The sequence below is a fragment of the Capra hircus genome, chromosome 11 (genome assembly GCF_001704415.2).
Source record: "Capra hircus breed San Clemente chromosome 11, ASM170441v1, whole genome shotgun sequence".
Classification (NCBI taxonomy): Eukaryota; Metazoa; Chordata; class Mammalia; order Artiodactyla; family Bovidae; genus Capra; species Capra hircus.
The window spans coordinates 24,901,264-24,920,298 of NC_030818.1; the positions used below are offsets into that span (position 1 = coordinate 24,901,264).

Below are 19,035 nucleotides of genomic sequence, written 5' to 3' on the forward strand. Positions count from 1 at the left end.
TTCTTGAGGGTGAGAATCTTGAGGTTCTTGTTTCAGGTAAAAGGAGTGATTCTGAACAGCTTATGGCATTTGGGGAGTTACACCAGTTACCTGTCAAAGGCATTCTTTGTATTTAAAATGTGATGAAATGTTCATTAATATAATAAATCTTATAATTCATTAACAAGTATTAATTGCCTTTAATATTGTGTTTGTCTTGGTAGTGTTTGGGTGGTTGGTATACAAACTTCATTTAGTTAATAGAGCCCTTTCTTACTATACAAGGTCACCTTCAATAAGAAAGTCAGGTTGTTATGGGTGACATGGAAGAGATGGGCCCACTGAGTCAATTCGAAGGCCATATTCAGTACTTCACGTCTCTTAGAATCCCATTTCTTTCTCTTGCATTCCTATACACTAATAGTGAGAAAATAGATAAATTAAGGAAACAATTCCATTCACCATTGCAACGAAAAGAATAAAATACTTAGGAATATATCTACCTAAAGAAACAAAAGACCTATATATAGAAAACTATAAAACACTGGTGAAAGAAATCAGAGAGGACACTAATAGATGGGGAAATACATTGTGTTTATGGATCAGAAGAATCAATATAGTGAAAGCAAGTGTACTACCCAAAGCAATCTATAGATCCAATGCAATCCCTGTCAAGCTACCAACAGTATTTTTCACAGAGCTAGGACAAATAATTTCACAATTTGTATGGAAATAGAAAAAAACCTCGAAGAGCCAAACCAATCTTGAGAAAGAAGAATGGAACTGGAGGAATCAACCTGCCTGACTTCAGGCTCTACTACAAAGCCACAGTCATCAAGACAGTGTGGTACTGGCACAAAGACAGAAATATAGATCAATGGAACAAAATAGAAAGCCCAGAGATAAATCCTCGCACCTATGGACACCTTATCTTTGACAAAGGAGGCAAGAATATACAATGGAGAAAAGACAATCTCTTTAACAAGTGGTGCTGGGAAAACTGGTCAACCACTTGTAAAAGAATGAAGTTAGATCACTTTCTAACAAACACCACACACGCAAATTAACTCAAAATGGATTAAAGATCTAAATGTAAAAAAAAAATGTAAAAAAAAAAAAATCTAAACGTAAGACCAGAAACTGTAAAACTCCTAGAGGAGAACATAGGCAAAACACTCTCCGACATAAATCACAGCAGGATCCTCTATGATCCACCTCCCAGACTACTGGAAATAAAAGCAAAAATAAACAAATGGGATCTAATTAAAATTAAAAGCTTCTGCACAACAAAGGAAACTATAAGCAAGGTGAAAAGACAGCCTTCTGAATGAGAGAAAATAATAGCAAATGAAGCAACTGACAACTAATCTCAAAAATATACAAGCAACTTACGCAGCTCAACTCCAGAAAAATAAACGACCCAATCAAAAAATGGGCCAAAGAACTAAATAGACATTTCTCCAAAGAAGACATATGGATGGCTAACAAACACATGAAAAGATGCTCAATGTCACTCATTATTAGAGAAATGCGAATCAAGACCACAGTGAGGTACCACTTCATACCAGTCAGAACGGCTGCGATCCAAAAGTCTGTAAGCAATAAATGCTGGAGAGGGTGTGGAGAAAAGGGAACCCTCTTACACTGTTGGTGGGAATGCAAACTAGTACAGCCACTATGGAGAACAGTGTGGAGATTCCTTAAAAAATTGCAAATAGCACTGCCTTATGACCCAGCAATCCCACTGCTGGGCATACACACAGAGGAAACCAGAATTGAAAGAGACATGTGTACCCCAGTGTTGATCACAGCACTGTTTATAATAGCCAGGACATGGAAGGAACCTAGATGTCCATCAGCAGACGAATGGATAAGAAAGCAGTGGTACATATATACAATGGAGTATTACTCAGCCATTAAAAAGAATACATTTGAATCAGTTCTAATGAGATGGATGAAACTGGAGCCAATTATACAGAGTGAAGTAAGCCAGAAAGAAAAACACCAATACTAACGCGTATATATGGAATTTAGAAAAATGATAATGATAACCCTGTATGCAAGCCAGCAAAAGAGACACAGATGTATAGAACAGTCTTTTGGACTCTTTGGGAGAGGGTGAGGGTGGGATGATTTGGGAGAATGGCATTGAAACATGTATAATATCATATGTGAAACGAATCGCCAGTCCAGGTTTGATGCTTGATACAGGATGCTTGGGGCTGGTGCATTGGGATGACCCAGAGGGATGGTACAGGGTGGGAAGGGGATTCAGGATGGGAACACATGTACACCCGTGGCGGATTCATGTTGATGTATGGCAAAACCAATACAATATTGTAAAGTAATTAGCCTCCAATTAAAATTTTAAAAATTTATATTAAAAAAAAAAGAATCTCATTTCTTCATGGCACAGTCAGAACCCCCAGTCTTCACAGTTAGACATGCTTATGAAGTCTTTTGGAACATAGTATTGGAAGAACCTCCACTGTTTTCCCTTTTCTTCTTCTCATTTTTTTAAGTCTTAAAATTTATTTTATTGCAAGCAGTATGAATTATGATAGAAAATGTAATTATACTGGGAACAAAAAGTAGTAGTCCCTTAGATCATCCCTTTGATCATCCCTTCTAACCCTCTAGTAACCAGTTACTGATTTAACATGATCTCACAGACTGTTACATAAATATGTTTAGACACCCATGAAATTATGTTCTCTGCAGTATTCCATCATGTGATAGAGCCACATTTATCTGTTTCGTGTATGTTTCAAGGTTGGGCAAATTTTCCCTCAATTGTTCTTTAAGATTTCTTGGTTGTGTGTGGGGGGAGTGTGGGCTCTCATGTCATAGTTTCTTTTCATACTGTTGAAGTTCATCATCAGTTTGTCAATTTACTCTTCCAGATTTCATTAGGATTCTAATTGAAATTGTATTAATATTAATGTTACTTTGGGAGGTGGTTTATTATTTTATAATATTTTGCAGTATATGGTTCTACTTCTGAGTTTTCTATTCTATTACTCTGGTCTGTTTATGCTCTAATAACTCACTGTTTTAATTATAGAAGCTTTGTAGTATATGTTAATATCTGGTGAGGCTAATTCCCCCTCTTACTTTTCCAAGCTTGGGAAAAAAAAAAAAACTTCCTTCCTAGTTTTATGTGAGTTGCAGTTAATTTTTAAGTTAATTTAAGGAAAACAGACATTTTAATGATTTTTGAAATGTCCTTCTCTGTTGAATACTACTTTTGGATTTGTGGAAGTCTTTTGTTTGGTTATAGATTTTATCTATTTCTTATTAAGTTTAATATTTTAAAGTTTGTAACTTATTAGCTTTATTTGTAAGTACTCATCTTTTTCATCATAAATAAAAGTCACTTTGGACTCTTATTTCAACTGGAAGCATTTAACATATCCAAAATGTTTATTTCACTTGTCATCAGACAACCAACTGGATGCAAGATTTGAAGAACACACTGTTTAAAAATATTTATTTTGGCTGTGTCGGTTCTTTTTGGGGCATGTGGGATCTTTTGTGGTGGTATGCCACCTTCTTTCTGCTTGGGCTGCATGTGGCTTAGTTGCTTCTGGGCATGTGGGATCTTAGTTCCCTGACTAGGGATCAAACCTGCATTGCCTGCATTGGAAGTGGACCACCAAGGAAGTCCTAAGAACCTCCTTTTTCTAATTAATGTATTTTCTGAGGAGAGGAGTTAGGGTGGCAGAGAGATACACTGTCAGTTAAAACACATTTGAAAAACACAGACGTTGCCATCATAGAAACTTCCATTCACAGCTAGTATCTATTTGCAGAGAAATCAAGTAGTAGAAAACATCATGTTTAAGAACAGATATTTAGGGCTTGATGCAGTCTGTGCTTACTAATAACCCTTTTGCTCCTCTTAAGTGGGTATGTTTAGACCAGTGGCCAGATTCCAGTATGCATTGGCATGGGATGTAGAACTTGAATTAATATCCTAAGTAGGTGGAAGCATCAGCCCCATGCCAGAATATTTTACAGGCTTGCTTTCTTTGTGAACGTGTCCTGGTGAATTTTAAGAAATTGTTGTGGTATTTGTCTCAGTGGTGAATATTTCTTTTTTGTGGCTTCAGAATATAGAAATTCATTTACGGCTACCCACTATCTAACAAACTCTGGAAACGAACACTGTCTAACAAGTTCTGGAAAAATGAGTATGTAGCTTGCAAACGAAGGTGAAAGTTGCTTTTGAGATTTAAAATCTTTATTGAGTTTGAATAAATACCTAAAGAATTTTCCAAAGAAAAAAATGTCATATGTAGTAAGTTTTGAATTATTATTTAGATGTATTGTAACACTGGAATTTTAAGAAAGAAATTGAAAAGTATTATAACATTAAATCATTAAAGAAAAATGACTTTGGATTCACAATTTTGGGTGAAATCTGGCTGCACTATATTTTAGCTGAGTAACCTTGGGAAAATTATTTAACCTCTCCAAGTTCCCATTCCTTTTTCTAAAACACATCAGAGTGCTGTGATGATAAAGGGAGGTAACTCTGGTAATGCGTTTAGCACATCGCCCGTTGCTTAGTGTTAGCTACTACAGTTGCTTCCGCTGGGCCACGGCTGCCTGCTGCTACTAAGTAAATAGCTCTTGTCTATATTTGGGATTTTAGGATGTGTCCTTATATGCTTTTAAAACTTGAATTAACCCATATACAGTCAGTCAATAGAAAAGTATCAGTATAGTGTGGAAATGATGTCAGTTATCTGAGGCCTTTCCAAGCAGTTATTGTCACAGGTGAAGAGTGTTTAAGAAAAACAAAAGATAAAATTCTACTAAAGTACCATCCTCCAGTGCAAGTAGTAGCCTCAAAGACTGGGGTGCTTTCACTGTGTTGAAAGTATATGTGTCATCTTAGAGTTACAGATGGATGAAAAATATTTTCCCCAATTTTTGTAAAAACCTTCACCCTAGATTTTATTTTCAATTTTGCTGAAAGTGTACACAGTGACCTACATCTCAGTGGAGGAAGTAGAAGTCCAGGGTTTAATGAGATAAAGGACTGACTGACCTTTGTGCTTGGTACAAATGTCAGTAGAGATTTAAGTGTGTTGGTATTTTTATTATATGATTGCTACTTTTTTTTTAAGTGCTCTGGTTACCAAGTTCATAGGTCTTTAAAGTTTTGTCCTATCTTTTCATAAGCGCTATTATTTTTAAGTGTGTAATTTTGCAGAATGTATTTCCTATAGTGTGGTGGATGTTAATCAACTGGAAAACATCACACCATAACAAGTAGTGCAGGTAGATAATTGGTTGCAACTGTATAAAAGTACTAATTTGTAACCCAGGACAATTTTGTCTTCCATGGGACATGAGATGATGTCTATAGATGCTTTAGACATTTTTGGTTGTCACAGCTGGAGGATGGGGAGATGATACTGGAATCTAGTGAGCAGAGATCAGGAGTGCTGTTGAATATCTTCTAATACACAGGATTACACCCACCCAACAGTTATTGTCCCCCCCCCCCAATTCACTATTTACAGAGAAACTCTATTGTAAAGGGTTATGGGGACGTAGTAAGCACAAAATAAATGTTGTTTAATATTTACATAATTATAAAAATATTTAAATTTTCAAATATGAATTATATGACCTGGTTTATTTCTGTGGGTTTTGATTCTATCTTTGTGCCAATACAACATGGTTTGGTTACTGTCAATGTATATTATAATCCCACCCAGTTTAGATAATCTTTCATTATTTCTTCCAGTAATGATAATATTCTTTGTATGTAGAGATTAATATTTGAATTATTTTATTGGCTTTCAAAACTAAACTTTGTTAAATTTAAGTTGAAATACTTGTACAAAAACAATAGCCTTAAGATTTTAAGTTTGCCCATTCCAGTCCATTTTAGTTCACTGATTGTTAAAATATTGATGTTCACTCTTGCCGTCTTGATTCATTGACCTAACATTCCAGGTTCCTATGCAATATTGTTCTGTACAGCATCGGACTTTACTGCCATCACCAGTCACATCAACAGCTGGGCACTGTTTTCGCTTTGCGTCTGGGCTTCCTTGGTAGCTCAGATGGTAAAGTGTCTGCCTGCAGTGTGAGAGACCTGGGTTCGATCCCCGGGTTGGGAAGATCCCCTGGAGAAGGAGATAGCAACCCACTCCAGTACTCTTGCCTGGAAAATTCCATGGATGGAGGAGCCTAGTAGGCTACAGTCCATGGGATCACAAAGAATCAGACACGACTGAGCAACTTCACTCTGTCTCTTCATTCTTTCTAGAGTTATTTCTCCACTGATCTCCAGTAGCATATTGGGCATCTACCGACCTGGGAAGTTTGTCTTTCAGTGTCCTATCTTCTTGCCTTTTCATACTGTTCATGGGGTTCTCAAGGCAAGAATAGTGAAGTGGTTTGCCATTCCCTTTTCCAGTGGACCACATGTTGTCAGAACTCTTCACCATGACCCATCCATCTTGGGTGGCCCTACACAGCTTGGCTCATAGTTGAGGTAGACAAGGCTGTGGTCCATGTGATCACTTTGATTCATTTTCTATGATTGTGGTTTTCATTCTTCCTGCCCCTGACTGATAAGGATAAGAGGCTTATGGAAGCTTCCTGTTAGGAGAGACTGACTGTGGGGGAAACTGGGTCTTGTTCTGATGGGCAGGGCCATGCTCATTAAATCTTTAATCCAGTTTTCTGTTGATGGGTGGGGCTGTGTATCATCCCTGTTGTTTGATCTGAGACAAAACTATGGTGGAGGTAATCCTTCAAAAGGTCCCCAAAATGCACAGACTTCAAAAGGTTCCTTCAAAAGTGCACAAACTCCTGCACTCAAATGCCCGTGACCCTGCAGCAGGCCACCTCCAACCCACACCTCCCCTGGAGACTCCTGGACACTCACAGTCTGGGTCAGTCTCTTGTGCGGTCACTGCTCCTTTCTCCTGGGTCCTGTTACGCACCAGGTTTTGTTTGTGCCCTCAAAGAGTCTGTTTCCCCAGTCCTGTGTGGGTACTGTAATCAAATCCCACTCCAAAGTCAAGTTACCTGGGGGTTCTCAGTCCCTTTGCCAGATCCCCAGGTTGGGGAATCTTTTGTGGGTCCTAGAACTTTTCACTTTCATGCACTGGAGAAGGAAATGGCAACCCACTTCAGTGTTCTTGCCTGGAGAATCCCAGGGACGGGGGAGCCTGGTGAGCTGCCATCTATGGGGTCACACAGAGTCAGACGTGACTGAAGTGACTCAGCAGCAGCAGAACTTTCTTAACAGTTCAAGAGTTCTCTTTGGTATAATTGTTCTGCAGTTTTTGGGTTGTCTTCTCTCAGCAGCACTATGGTGGGGTTAATGGTGACCTTCTCCAAGAGGGCTTATGCCACGGGCCATGTGACCAGGTCTCCTGCGGCCAAAGCCCCTGTCCCTGCAGCAGGCCACTGCTGACCCATACCTCCACAGGAGACACTCAAAGACAGTTCTGGCTCAGTCTCTGTGGGGTCTCTGGGTCCTGGTGCTCACAAGGTTTTGTTTGAACCTCCAATTGTCTCTGGCAGGTAAGGGGTTTGATTCTAAACGTGCTTTCACCCTTCCTACCATTTTATTGGGGCTTCTCCTTTGCCCTTGGACGTGCGGTATCTTTTTTTGGTGGGATCCAGCATTTTCCTGTTGACAGTTGTTCAGCAGCGAGTTGTAATTTTGGAGTCTTGCAGGAGATGAGTGCACATCCTTCTACTCCACCATCTTGTCACGTGGCGAGAACGCACTGGTCATAGCAAATACCCTCTTCCAACAACACAGGAGAAGACTCTACACATGGACATCACCAGAGGTTCAATACCGAAATCAGATTGATTATATTCTTTGCAGCCAAAGATGGAAAAGCTCTATACAGTCAACAAAAAACAAGATCAGCAGCTGACTGTGGCTCAGATCATGAACTCCTTATTGCCAAATTCAAACTCAAATTGAAGGAAGTATGGAAAACCACTAGACCATTCATGTATGACCTAAATCAAATCTCTTAGCATTATACAGTGGAAGTGACAAATTCAAGGGATTAGATCTGATAGAGTGCCTGAAGAACTATGGACAGAGGTTCATGATATTATGTACGAGGCAGTGCTCAAGACCATCCCCAAGAAAAAGAAATGCAAAAAGGTGAAATGGTTTTTTGAGGAGGCCTTACAAATACCTGAGAAAAGAAGAGAAGCAAAAGGCAAAGGAGAAAAGCAGAGTTCCAAAGAATAGCAAGGAGAGATAAGAAAGCCTTCCTCAGTGATCAGTGCAAAGAAATAGAGGAAAACAACAGAATGGGAAAGACTAGAGATTTCTTCAAGAAAATTAGAGATACCAAGGGAACATTTCATGCAAAGATGGGCTCGATAAAGGACAGAAATGGTATGGACCTAACAGAAGCAGAAGATATTAAGAAGAGGTGGCAAGAATATACAGAAGAAGTATACCATAAAGATCTTCATGACCCAGATAACCTCAATGATGTGATCACTGGGCTAGAGCCAGACATCCTGGAATGCAAAGTCAAATGGGTATTAGGAAGCATTACTACAAACAAAGCTATTGGAGGCAATAGAATTCCATTTGTGCTGTTTCAGATCCTAAAGATGATGCTGTGAAAGTGTTGCACTCAGCATGCTAGCAAATTTGGAAAACTCAGCAGTGGCCACAGGACTGGAAAAGGTCAGTTTTCATTCCAATCCCAAAGAAAGGCAATGCCAAAGAATGCTCAAACTACTGCATAATTGCACTCATCTCACATGTTAGTAAAGTAATGCTCAAAATTCTCCAAACCCGGCTTCAGCAATACGTGAACCGGGAACTTCCAGATGTTCAAGCTGGACTTAGAAAAGGCAGAGGAACCAGAGATCAAATTGCCAACATCCACTGGATCATTGAAAAAGCAAGAGAGTTCCAGAAAAAACATCTATTTCTGCTTTATTGACTATGCCAAAGCCTTTGACTGTGTGGATCACAATAAACTGTGGAAAATTCTGAAAGAGATGGGAATATCAGACCATCTTACCTGCCTCCTGAGAAATCTGTATGCAGGTCAAGAACCAACAGTTAGAACCAGACATGGAACAATAGAGTGGTTCCAATCAGGAAAGGAGTCCGTCAAGGCTGTATATTGTCAACCTGCTTATTTAACTTATATGCAGAGTACATCCTGCAAGATGGTAGGCTGAATGAGGCACAAGCTGGACTCACGATTGCTGGGAGAAATATCAGTAACTTCAGATATGCAGATGACACCACCCTTATGGCAGAGAGTGAAGAAGAACTAAAGAGCCTCTTGATGAAAGAGGAGGAGTGGAAAAGCTGGCTTAAAGCTCAACATTCAGAAAACTAAGATCATGACATCCGGTCCCATCACTTCATGGCAAATAGATGGGGAAACAGTGAGAGACTTTATTTTGGGGGGCTCCAAAATCACTGCACGTGGTGACTGCAGCCATGAAATTAAAAGACACTTGCTCCTTAGAGGAAAAGCTATGACCAACCTAGACAGCATATTAAAAAGCAGAGACATTGCTTTGCCAACAAAGGTCTGTCTAGTCAAGGCCGTGGTTTTTCCAGTAGTCATGTATGGATGTGAGAGTTGGACTATAAAGAAACCTGAGTGCTGAAGATTTGATGCTTTTGAGCTGTGGTGTTGGAGAAGACTCTTCGAGAGTCCCTTGGACTGCAAGGAGATCCAACCAGTCCATCCTAAAGGAAATCAGTGCTGTATGTTCATTGGAAGGACTGATGCTGAGGCTGAAACTCCGATACTTTGGTCACCTGATGTGAAGAATTGACTCCTTGGAAAAGACCCTGATGCTGGGAAAGATTGAAAGTAGGAGGAGAAGGGGAGGACAGAGGATAAGATGGTTGGGTAGTATCACTAACTTGATGGACATGAGTTTGAACAAATTCTGAGTGTTGGTGATGGACAGGGAAGTCTGGTGTGCTAGAGTCCACGGGGTCGCTAAGAGGCAGATACGATTGAGCACCTGAACTGAACTGAACTGAGGGTTTTTAAATCTTCTGTACTTGTCATCTTATATTTTCTGAAGGTCTTGTAATTTCTTTATATAAACATGAGCACTGAGTGCTAAGTTGCTTCTGTCATGTCCAACTTTTTGAGAGCCCAGGGACTGTAGCCACTAGGCTCCCCTGTCCATGGGATCCTCCAGACAACAATACTGGAGTGGGCCATTCCTTTCTCCAGGCGGTCTCCTGGACCCTACGGTTTGAACCCATGTCTCTAATGTCTCCTGCACTGGCAGATAGATTCTTTACCACTAACACCACTTTCAATTTTCTTTCTTACTGTTTTATATTTTTTTGCCATAATATATGTGATTTACTTATCTAATTTTATTTTTTCACATTTTTGTTTTCATTCTCTTTGGAATGACATTCAGTTTTATATATTCATTTTTTCCCACTTTTCTTATAATTTATTTTTAAAACCTATTTTTATTAAGATATAATTGTCATGTAACTGTATGTTCAATGTTTTCATATGATTACATTTATATGGTGCAGTTTGATTACCACCAAAGCATTAGCTATCTATCATGTTATATAATTATTACTTCTTTTTGTGGTGGTATCAAAGATCTGAGAGGGATTGAGGGCAGGAGGGGAAGTGGACAACAGAGGATGAGATGGCTGGATGGCATCACCGACTCGGTGGACGTGAGTCTAAGTGAACTCCCGGAGTTGGTGATGGACAGGGAGGCCTGACGTGCTTCAATTCATGGGGTCGCAAAGAGTTGGACATGACTGAACTATTGAACTGAAGAAAGATCTAGGCTCCTAGCAACTTTGAAGTTTATGTTGATAATAAAAGTATTACTGTCTGTACTCACTATGCCGCGCATTACGTACTGTTGTAAGGGTGTCTCCTGAAGCAAAATCTCCCTTCTCCCCTCTGCCCTGGTTCCAGCCCCTATCACCACCATTCTACTCTGTATTTATGAGTTTGGCTTTTAAGATTCCACATAGACGTTATATCACATAGTATTTGTTTCTAGTAACTTATTCCTTTGATGAATAACTTAAAACAGTGCCCAGAACTTTTATAGCGTTAATAAAAATGGTGATAAATGGCATCTGTGTTTCTGAATTGAATGTAATATATTCTGATGGTTGTTGTAGAGAAAATGAATTATATTTAGAACAAAGAATATCTCTAATTGTCCGCCAAAGGATGTGTAAGATGCCATCTTCATACAGCCTTAGTTCTTCCAGTCTTTGAAGAACATTTTGTGCTCTTCGGGGGCATTTTTAAGAAGTAGTTTGTCATTACTTTCTAGAAATTTTAAACTGTAGTTGATGGGTTAGAGCAAACATTTAAAATCATTGCTGAATCTATATTTTTTCAAAATTATGAAGAGGAACATATGAAGCAAAAGATAGGATGCTGTATGTAATCATGTAATTAGTTGGCAAATACAGTTTGTGGGAATTCACAGATTAGAGAGATCTTCACGGGTGAATGTGGGACCGGAGCAGATTGGAATTGCCCAGATTATCATAAACGGAGGAGGAAAGTGAGATTCTTGCAGTGACTCGAATGGACATGGCCAGAGCATAGAATTCATGTTGGTTCAGTCTCAGGCTCATAGTACGTTCCCCAAGACCTTTCTCCAGCTTGCTGTTAGCTTTGTTGAGTATTTGGTTATACAGATTCTAGAGCTTCTTAAAAGATTTTCCCTTGTGAAAAGGGATTAAACTGATATAAATGTATTATGTGGTGAATCCAAAATGGGGAATTCTCTAGAGTGACTTTAAATAGAACATGCTGTATTTTTGTTGTTCTTGTTATTTTTGTTCCCATCCCATGGTATTATATGTTTCAGTTATTAGTAGAAAGACACTCAAGAGTGTTTTATTATTGTTTATAGCAAATTTATTTAGAATTCTTAAACTGAATTCTCTTTATTCTGTATGCTACAAAATGTATGGATAGGATTGAAGTTTATCAATTTAACTAACTTGAATTTGAAAAGTCAATATCAGTTTTATTAGCCTTACATCCTGGAATATATAATAGAAGGGGCTTCATATTGAATATCATCTTCATTTCATTTTATATTATTTGAAAATATAGATTACAAATGTAGATTTAATATATATATATTTTACTGTTACTGTTCATCTTACTTAATAATGTGTTTATTGAAGATACAAGGAAGTAAAATTGCTTTATTTTTCTTTCAAAAGTTTCATGTTTACAGACTTTTGGGTTTGTAACTGGTTTTTTAAAATGAATCAGTTAAATGTTGTGGCTTAGCATGTGTTGTAAGAAAAAATAATGAAAACCAAAATCCTTTTAAATACCTTATATGTCTCTGGACTAGTATTCACCCTGGTCTCTTTGTGCTTCTTGTGTTGGTGGTGGCAATTTACTTTTTGGTTACCTATCTGCCTTTGAAAAGGGAGCGAGATGGACAGGCCCGCCCCCACACCCTGCAGCTGAGAGCAGTGACTGTAGTTAGGAGACTGCAGATGGGTGGGTGGAGATTCTGCTGTCCCCCTTTCTCCTTCTGAATGTCAGCTCCTGCTTCCTCCTGGCCCAGGAAGGAACCCATTATAAGCCCATAGCCTGCATTCATCAGTCACCAGGGGATGTTCAGCCTCATAGTCTGTCATTCTGCTTGATAGTAAGATGCCGTAATCAAAACCAAAACAAAGCCCAGACCAGCCCCTAGCCTGATAGGAAATTCATAGCTGTAAATTAGAATCCAGTTGTTTGCCAAGTCCATTACTATCCTTTGTCCTGACATGAAATCTTGCGTGATGGTTCTATCTCCCTGTGACATGTTCCTGAAAGAAAGCATCTTGTATTAGCCTCAGTCTTTTCCTCAGTCTCTTGATTGTTCCTTCTTTTTGTTAGTGCCAACCCCGTCTATGTAATTCTCAAGACTGGAACCCTTCCCGCGATACCAGTCTGTCACTGATGTCCCTAAATTTCTCTCTGGGCTCTTTATTGTCACTGTCAATACCTTGTCTCTCTGTCTGTATCACGTATCTGTAGAGGAAATCACTCCGTTGCTAAGTGTGAGATGTGAAATTTGGCTCTCGTTTTGACACTCTGCTGCTAAGAAGGCAAGGGCTTCGTATTACTTCCAAACAGACATCTATCCAGAAAACCTGTGCAGCATCTTCAGTAGTATTTTTATAACCTGCTTCTTAAAGCTCTCTCCCCTCGTTCCCTTTGATACACGCATTCCTGACAAAGTTTGCTACTTTCCTACCACATCTTAAAACCCCACGACTTTGTTCCCATTCTCATTTACTTTCAGTTCTCTCCCCCTGCCTGTGCATCCACGCCCTTCAGGTTTTTAGCAGGAATGCCTCCTCCCGCATGACATCATTCCCTAGCTAGCCTGAAATGATTTCTCTCCTCTTCAGAATCTTGCAGTCGTGTGTGTATGTCTCTGTGACACCTATTCCTATTCGTTTGTATCATAGTTCTTTATGAGTAAGTTTTACCGTTGTTTGAATGTCTTGCAAGAGAGCTTTCTTTTCTGTCTCTGTCTCCCTTAGCAAGGCTTGGAGTCTCACACATACGAATACTCAGGAAAGACTAAGTGAAGACATCACATGGTTAGTTTGGTTGTGTTATCAACATTCTCTTTACAGAGTGTTCTACATCTGCTATCTGAAGAGATGTACACAGACCATGAACATTTACCTTACAGTTTTAGCGTCGTGGTGACCACAGTCATCAGTCGTATGTGACGGTGTATGTGCCTTAGAATAATAAGACTCCGTTTTCTTTGTTCTTGGACAGGAGAATCAGATGAGAGAGAACAGTCAAAATTGGAAGTGAAAGTTTGGGACCCCAATAGCCCACTTACAGACCGACAGATTGACCAATTTTTAGTTGTAGCCCGGTGAGTATGGCACTGTTTAGTCAAGATACACATACACACAGACACTCACATATGTGTAATATAAAAGAATTCATAGAAAATTTACGAGTTTTCCTTTCTTTTGTGTTCTGCTTTTTTTCATTGGTTGTATTCTTCTATGTAAGAAAGCCTAACATGTATCACATTACTTCCTAAATACTATGATTTATTTATTTTGATAATATTGATTTATTGGCATTAGTTTTTGTTTTAAAAATGAAAATAGATTTTTAATAAGAAAATAAATGCCCATTGTAAAAATTTCAACACTACGAAAAATTATAAAGAAGAAATTCAACAGCTGAAATCCCGTATCTTTGATTAAAGTAATGATCTCCTTTAAGCGCATGAGGGACTTTTCAGGTGTAAATAATAATGTGACCCTCTGATTGCAGCCACGTGTGAGTAAGGTGTGGGTTAAAACCCTAGCTGGGGAGTTAAGATCCCACATGTCTGTCACCAAAAAATTAGAAGCAATATCGTAACAAATTCAATAAAGACTTTAAAAAAAGAAAAGTTTACAATATGCAAACACTGGCGTATTATTTCATTAATGGGCTTATGTATGCACGTGCATATTATGTATGCATGTACGAGTTCTCGGAATGTATAGGGGGCTCTAACAAAATTATAGTATTTATTTCCTTAAAGAATGAACCAGATATGACAAAATATTATCTTTTTAGCTTAGTTTTTGATTTATTTTATTGAAATATATTTGATTTACAATAGTATATTAGTTTCAAGTGTAAAACACAGTGTTTCAGTATTTTTATGGATTATATTCCATCTAAAGTTATTACAGAGTGATGGCTGTATTTCCCTGTACTGTACAGTATACACTTATTGCTTCAAACATGGCAAAATATTAGAATGAGGTAGATCTGGACATGATTCTAATCATCTCCATTATATTCTCTAATTTTTTGTTGACTGTCATAATGCCAAGGACAGAAGCCCTTAGCCATCCTTTGTACTGTTGACAGTGTTGGTCACCATGGAAGTTAGGCACTGTTACTGGTGGCTAGGCATTCAGACTCCAGAGCCCACGTGCCTGGCCACTAACTGATTAGGTGAAGAGCCTTGGTTAGTGTACATTGCTGGGGAGGAGCCAGTCAGTGAAACAGACGAGACTGAAGATTAGGGACTGAATCATTGGTGGAGTCGCTGGAGTCTCCAGACAGGTTACCTAGAGTTTGGTTTATTTAGTAGGCTTTGCAGTTTCAGATTTATTGTTCTTTCCTTTTCCTGATTGCCAAGGGCCATGATTTCTTTTTTCTTGAAGCCAGCATGAGAGGCACCAAGGAGATACTCCCAGTATCTTTTTCAAGTTTTGCTTAAAAAAAAAAAAAATCTAAGTACAAATTAAGACCCAGTTAAGGACCACTGCACATTCCAGTGCCAAGCATTGGTAAAGAGGTGGGGCAACCAGTACCCACATATCCTATTGGTTGTAGCGCAAGTTGGTATAGCTGCTTTGGAAAACTCACCTAACACACACATCCCTGAAGTTTCCGTCCTAAATATATACCCAGCAGAAATGCATGCATCTGTGTGCCGAAAGATACGTATACAGATGGCAGCAGTGGTACTATCTGTAGTAGCTGTACTGTTCAGCTGTGCTATCTGTACTATTCATCAACAGTAGGGTTGGGGTGGGACACCATGCCAAGTAATGCTCCACAGCAAGGAAGATGAATGAACACAGCTACAGCCGGCAGCACGGGTGAACCCACAAACATGGTTTTGAACAAAAGAAGCTGGTTATGAAGAGTGCACAGTGCGTGATTCTGTTCAAGTTCTCTGTTGAGCAAAACTCATCTTGGGTGTTAGAATCTGGGATGCTTGCTCCCCTTGGGGAACCGTAGTGACTGGGAAGGAACACAAAGAGTCCCTTTGAGTGCTGTCAGGATCCGGGTCTCGACCTGCATGCTGGTGACATGGATGCATTGACTTTGTGGTAACAAAAGGGTGGTACAATGTGTACTTTTTGCATGTTTTATATTTTAATTAAAACCTTAAAAAAGAATCTTCCTCAGCTAACACGTTAAAGCATAGACAACAAGCAGGAAATCTTCTCTTTATGTTTTATTTCTTGAAGTTAGAGTTCTCTATATATGGGAACGCCTTCTAAATCATTAAATTTAAATCAGTACTGTGATAATTGTTTTTCTTTCCTTAAATGGAAATCTGTTTCATATTCCCCAAAGGAAGATGTAACTACAGTTGTAATAAGTTGCTATAGTTGATAATATCTCATTTCAAGGGAAAAACATTACTGGAATTTCACCATTTGGGCTAAAAAGGTGGTCACAACTTGCTTTACAGTAATAGTCAAATTCTGCATCTAATATATTTCTCATTTTTGAAACACAGTTGTATACCAAATTGTTAACTACATGAAATTTCACTATAGATCTTTCCCTTGTTAATGCCACACAAGCTTAATTTAATTATAATGACCTATAATGTATAGTGAATTGGCTTGTCATTTCTTAAATTGTAAAGAAGATACTTTGTAATCTGATATTTGATTCTTAAACATCAAAGAACTTGTTTGGCTATTACAATTGTTCATTTACTACCCAGATTTTTTTTTTTTTCCAAGATAAAAGAACAACAGTGCCTTAACCTTTCCTCTTTGTTGTTATGGTTTATCCAGTGCTGTTGGGACATTTGCTCGAGCCCTTGATTGTAGCAGTTCCGTAAGGCAGCCTAGTTTGCATATGAGTGCAGCTGCAGCTTCTCGAGACATCACTCTGGTAAGATGCTGTTTTGAAATTTGGGGCTTATTATTTCTTCTGCTGTTTGTTTAATTTAAAAGCTGGTATAGCAATGTTGTAGACCTGAGAACTTCCCGGCTCTAAGCCCTGCTGTTAGGTTGATTTGGCTTGGTTGGTCACTTAACTGGGCTGTCTCATTTCTAAGTCACCCCCTTCTGTTTGTGAACTGAGACAAGCAAGAATGACTATTCACTGAGTGGGTACAAAATGATTAAAAAAAAAACCAAAACATTTTGGAGAAAACAGTTCAATGTTCTAATCCACCTGTCTCGACTTTTGTGCTTTTTTGATGTATTGTGTCTGTGTACATAAATGGTTGTAGCTCACATGTAGTACTTTACAATTTTTTAAGTGCAAGTGACCATTTCTTGAAACCATTGCTATAGGAATCCTTTTGTTGTGTCATTATTTAGTATCAGTATTTAAAGTTTATTAATTTTTTTGGTCTGTTCATTAACAAAAAGTTCTGTTTTCATTATATTATGGTTGCTATTTTTTAAGACTATTTCCTTTCTTCCCTTGGTGATCAAATGAGGCTTTCCACATTCAGTTTAATTATACCACTGATGCCTGCTATGGCTAGAGCTTGGCACTTGCTTCTTGCTCTGCACCCTCCAACACAGCAGACCTGCATATTTTTGCCTGTTGAACTTCGGTTTCCACTCCCCCTGAGATAGGCATGGTATGATACTCATGTTATTAGTACAAATGGGAAAACTGAGGTTTGACAAGGTTAAGTTGTTTGATATTCATTACAGAAAATAGAAGTTAGCATTTTGTTTTCTGATGGAGTACAGTTACAGGTTTTATTACTTTCTCGCTATACTCCAATTTCAAATGTTTTACACAAAATATCATGATAATATAAAAACTTGTACTAGAGTGTGCGACAAATTTGTTTCTTACAAAGCTTTCTTATGTTTTTGTACAATTAGAGGTGTAAACATTAATAGTCTATAGTCTTTAAGGAACCTTTTTCTTCTTTATCCTTTCTCAAAGACTAGAATATTGTTTATAGAACAGAGTTTTGTTATCTTGTTTCTACATTAATTTTTTATGAAAATTTAGGTGTTTCAAGATAGGCTTGTATTTTGGTTGCTTAGCACCTTTAGATGCAAAAGTATATGTGTGAGTTTATATAAATCAGAACTGCATGGAACCTAATCACTATCTGTACACATAAAATTTTCCCCAATTCTGAAAAAATTCAAAAATAAAGTACAGCAGCAAACAACAAAAAAAAAAGTTTTGTCCTCTTTACCCAAAGTAGAATATTCTTATCATTTTGTTATGTTTCCTTTCAGCCACTTTCTGTTCATTGTAAACAATATACTAGCAAATTACAGAATAGTACAGAGGATAAAATAATAATAAAATACCATGCAATGCCACCTAAAGCAGATGTTAGTATTTAATTTAGATCTTTGGAGTAAACGATTTTTCTACCACTATCAGTCAGTTCAGTCGCTCAGTCGTGTCCGACTCTTTGCAACCCCAGGACTGCAGCACACCAGGCCTCCCTGTCCATCACCAACTCCTGGAGCTTGCTCAAACTCATGTGCATCGAGTCAGTGATGCCATCCAATCATCTCATCCTTTGCCGTCCCCTGCTCCTCCTGCCCTCAGTCCTTCCCAGCGTCAGGGTCTTTTCCTGAGTCATTCTAGCACTATATTATTGATGAAATCTCTAACACTCTCTCCCTCATCTTATTCCCCATCCTCTCTCTGTACCTCTGACCCTGATCATCACTGCCTCCTGAGAAGAGGCAGCTGCTGTATCAAGTGTACTGTGTATCTAGTCCTGTTTTTCTAGTTGTGCTATGTATTGATGTTTCCAAAAACAATATAAACATTGTCTTACATGTGTTTACATTTACTTTGTTACATTTTGCTATGTGTTTATTGATGAGACGGCGCCATGTTACCTCCATCACTCACTTTTACTGGTTGGTAATACTTGCAGTATACTTTCACAGAATACTACTCCATATTATATATTTATTCTTTTACCAATCACTGAACATCTGGAGTGCTTGAGAAGCATTTTCTCTTTGCTGTTACCCATGATGCTGCATTGGGAATTCTAACACATGTTCTTTCTGAGCATGTGTGCCAGCTTTCTAGGCTGTAATTAAAATCAGAATAATTATTCATAGTGATTCATAGGGTAGTGCTCATTTTGAGTTTGACCACAATCAAAATTATTCTATACACCATACTAGAAATTTGTAATCCTTTAAACAGTAAATGACTATACTTCTTTCTACCTCCATTTCCTTACATTGTCTTCAACGCCAGGACACTTGGTATGTTCAGACTAAAATTTTTTACTAATCTCATGCTG

General features: G+C 38.4%; 1 protein-coding gene across 5 annotated transcripts in view; it reads left to right on the forward strand.

Moving 5' to 3' along the window:
* MTA3 (metastasis associated 1 family member 3) overlaps window positions 1-19,035 on the forward strand; it is a 217,128-nt gene that overhangs the window by 134,698 nt on the left and 63,395 nt on the right. For all 5 annotated transcript variants that reach the window (XR_001296256.2, XM_005686589.3, XM_013967589.2 and 2 more), the window contains exons 7-8: window positions 13,788-13,890; window positions 16,571-16,670. Coding sequence is in view for 4 of the 5 variants with exons in the window: in XM_005686589.3 (XP_005686646.2) it covers window positions 13,788-13,890; window positions 16,571-16,670 (203 nt within the window). In the remaining variant the exon portion in view is untranslated. The remainder of the gene's footprint in view (window positions 1-13,787; window positions 13,891-16,570; window positions 16,671-19,035) is intronic.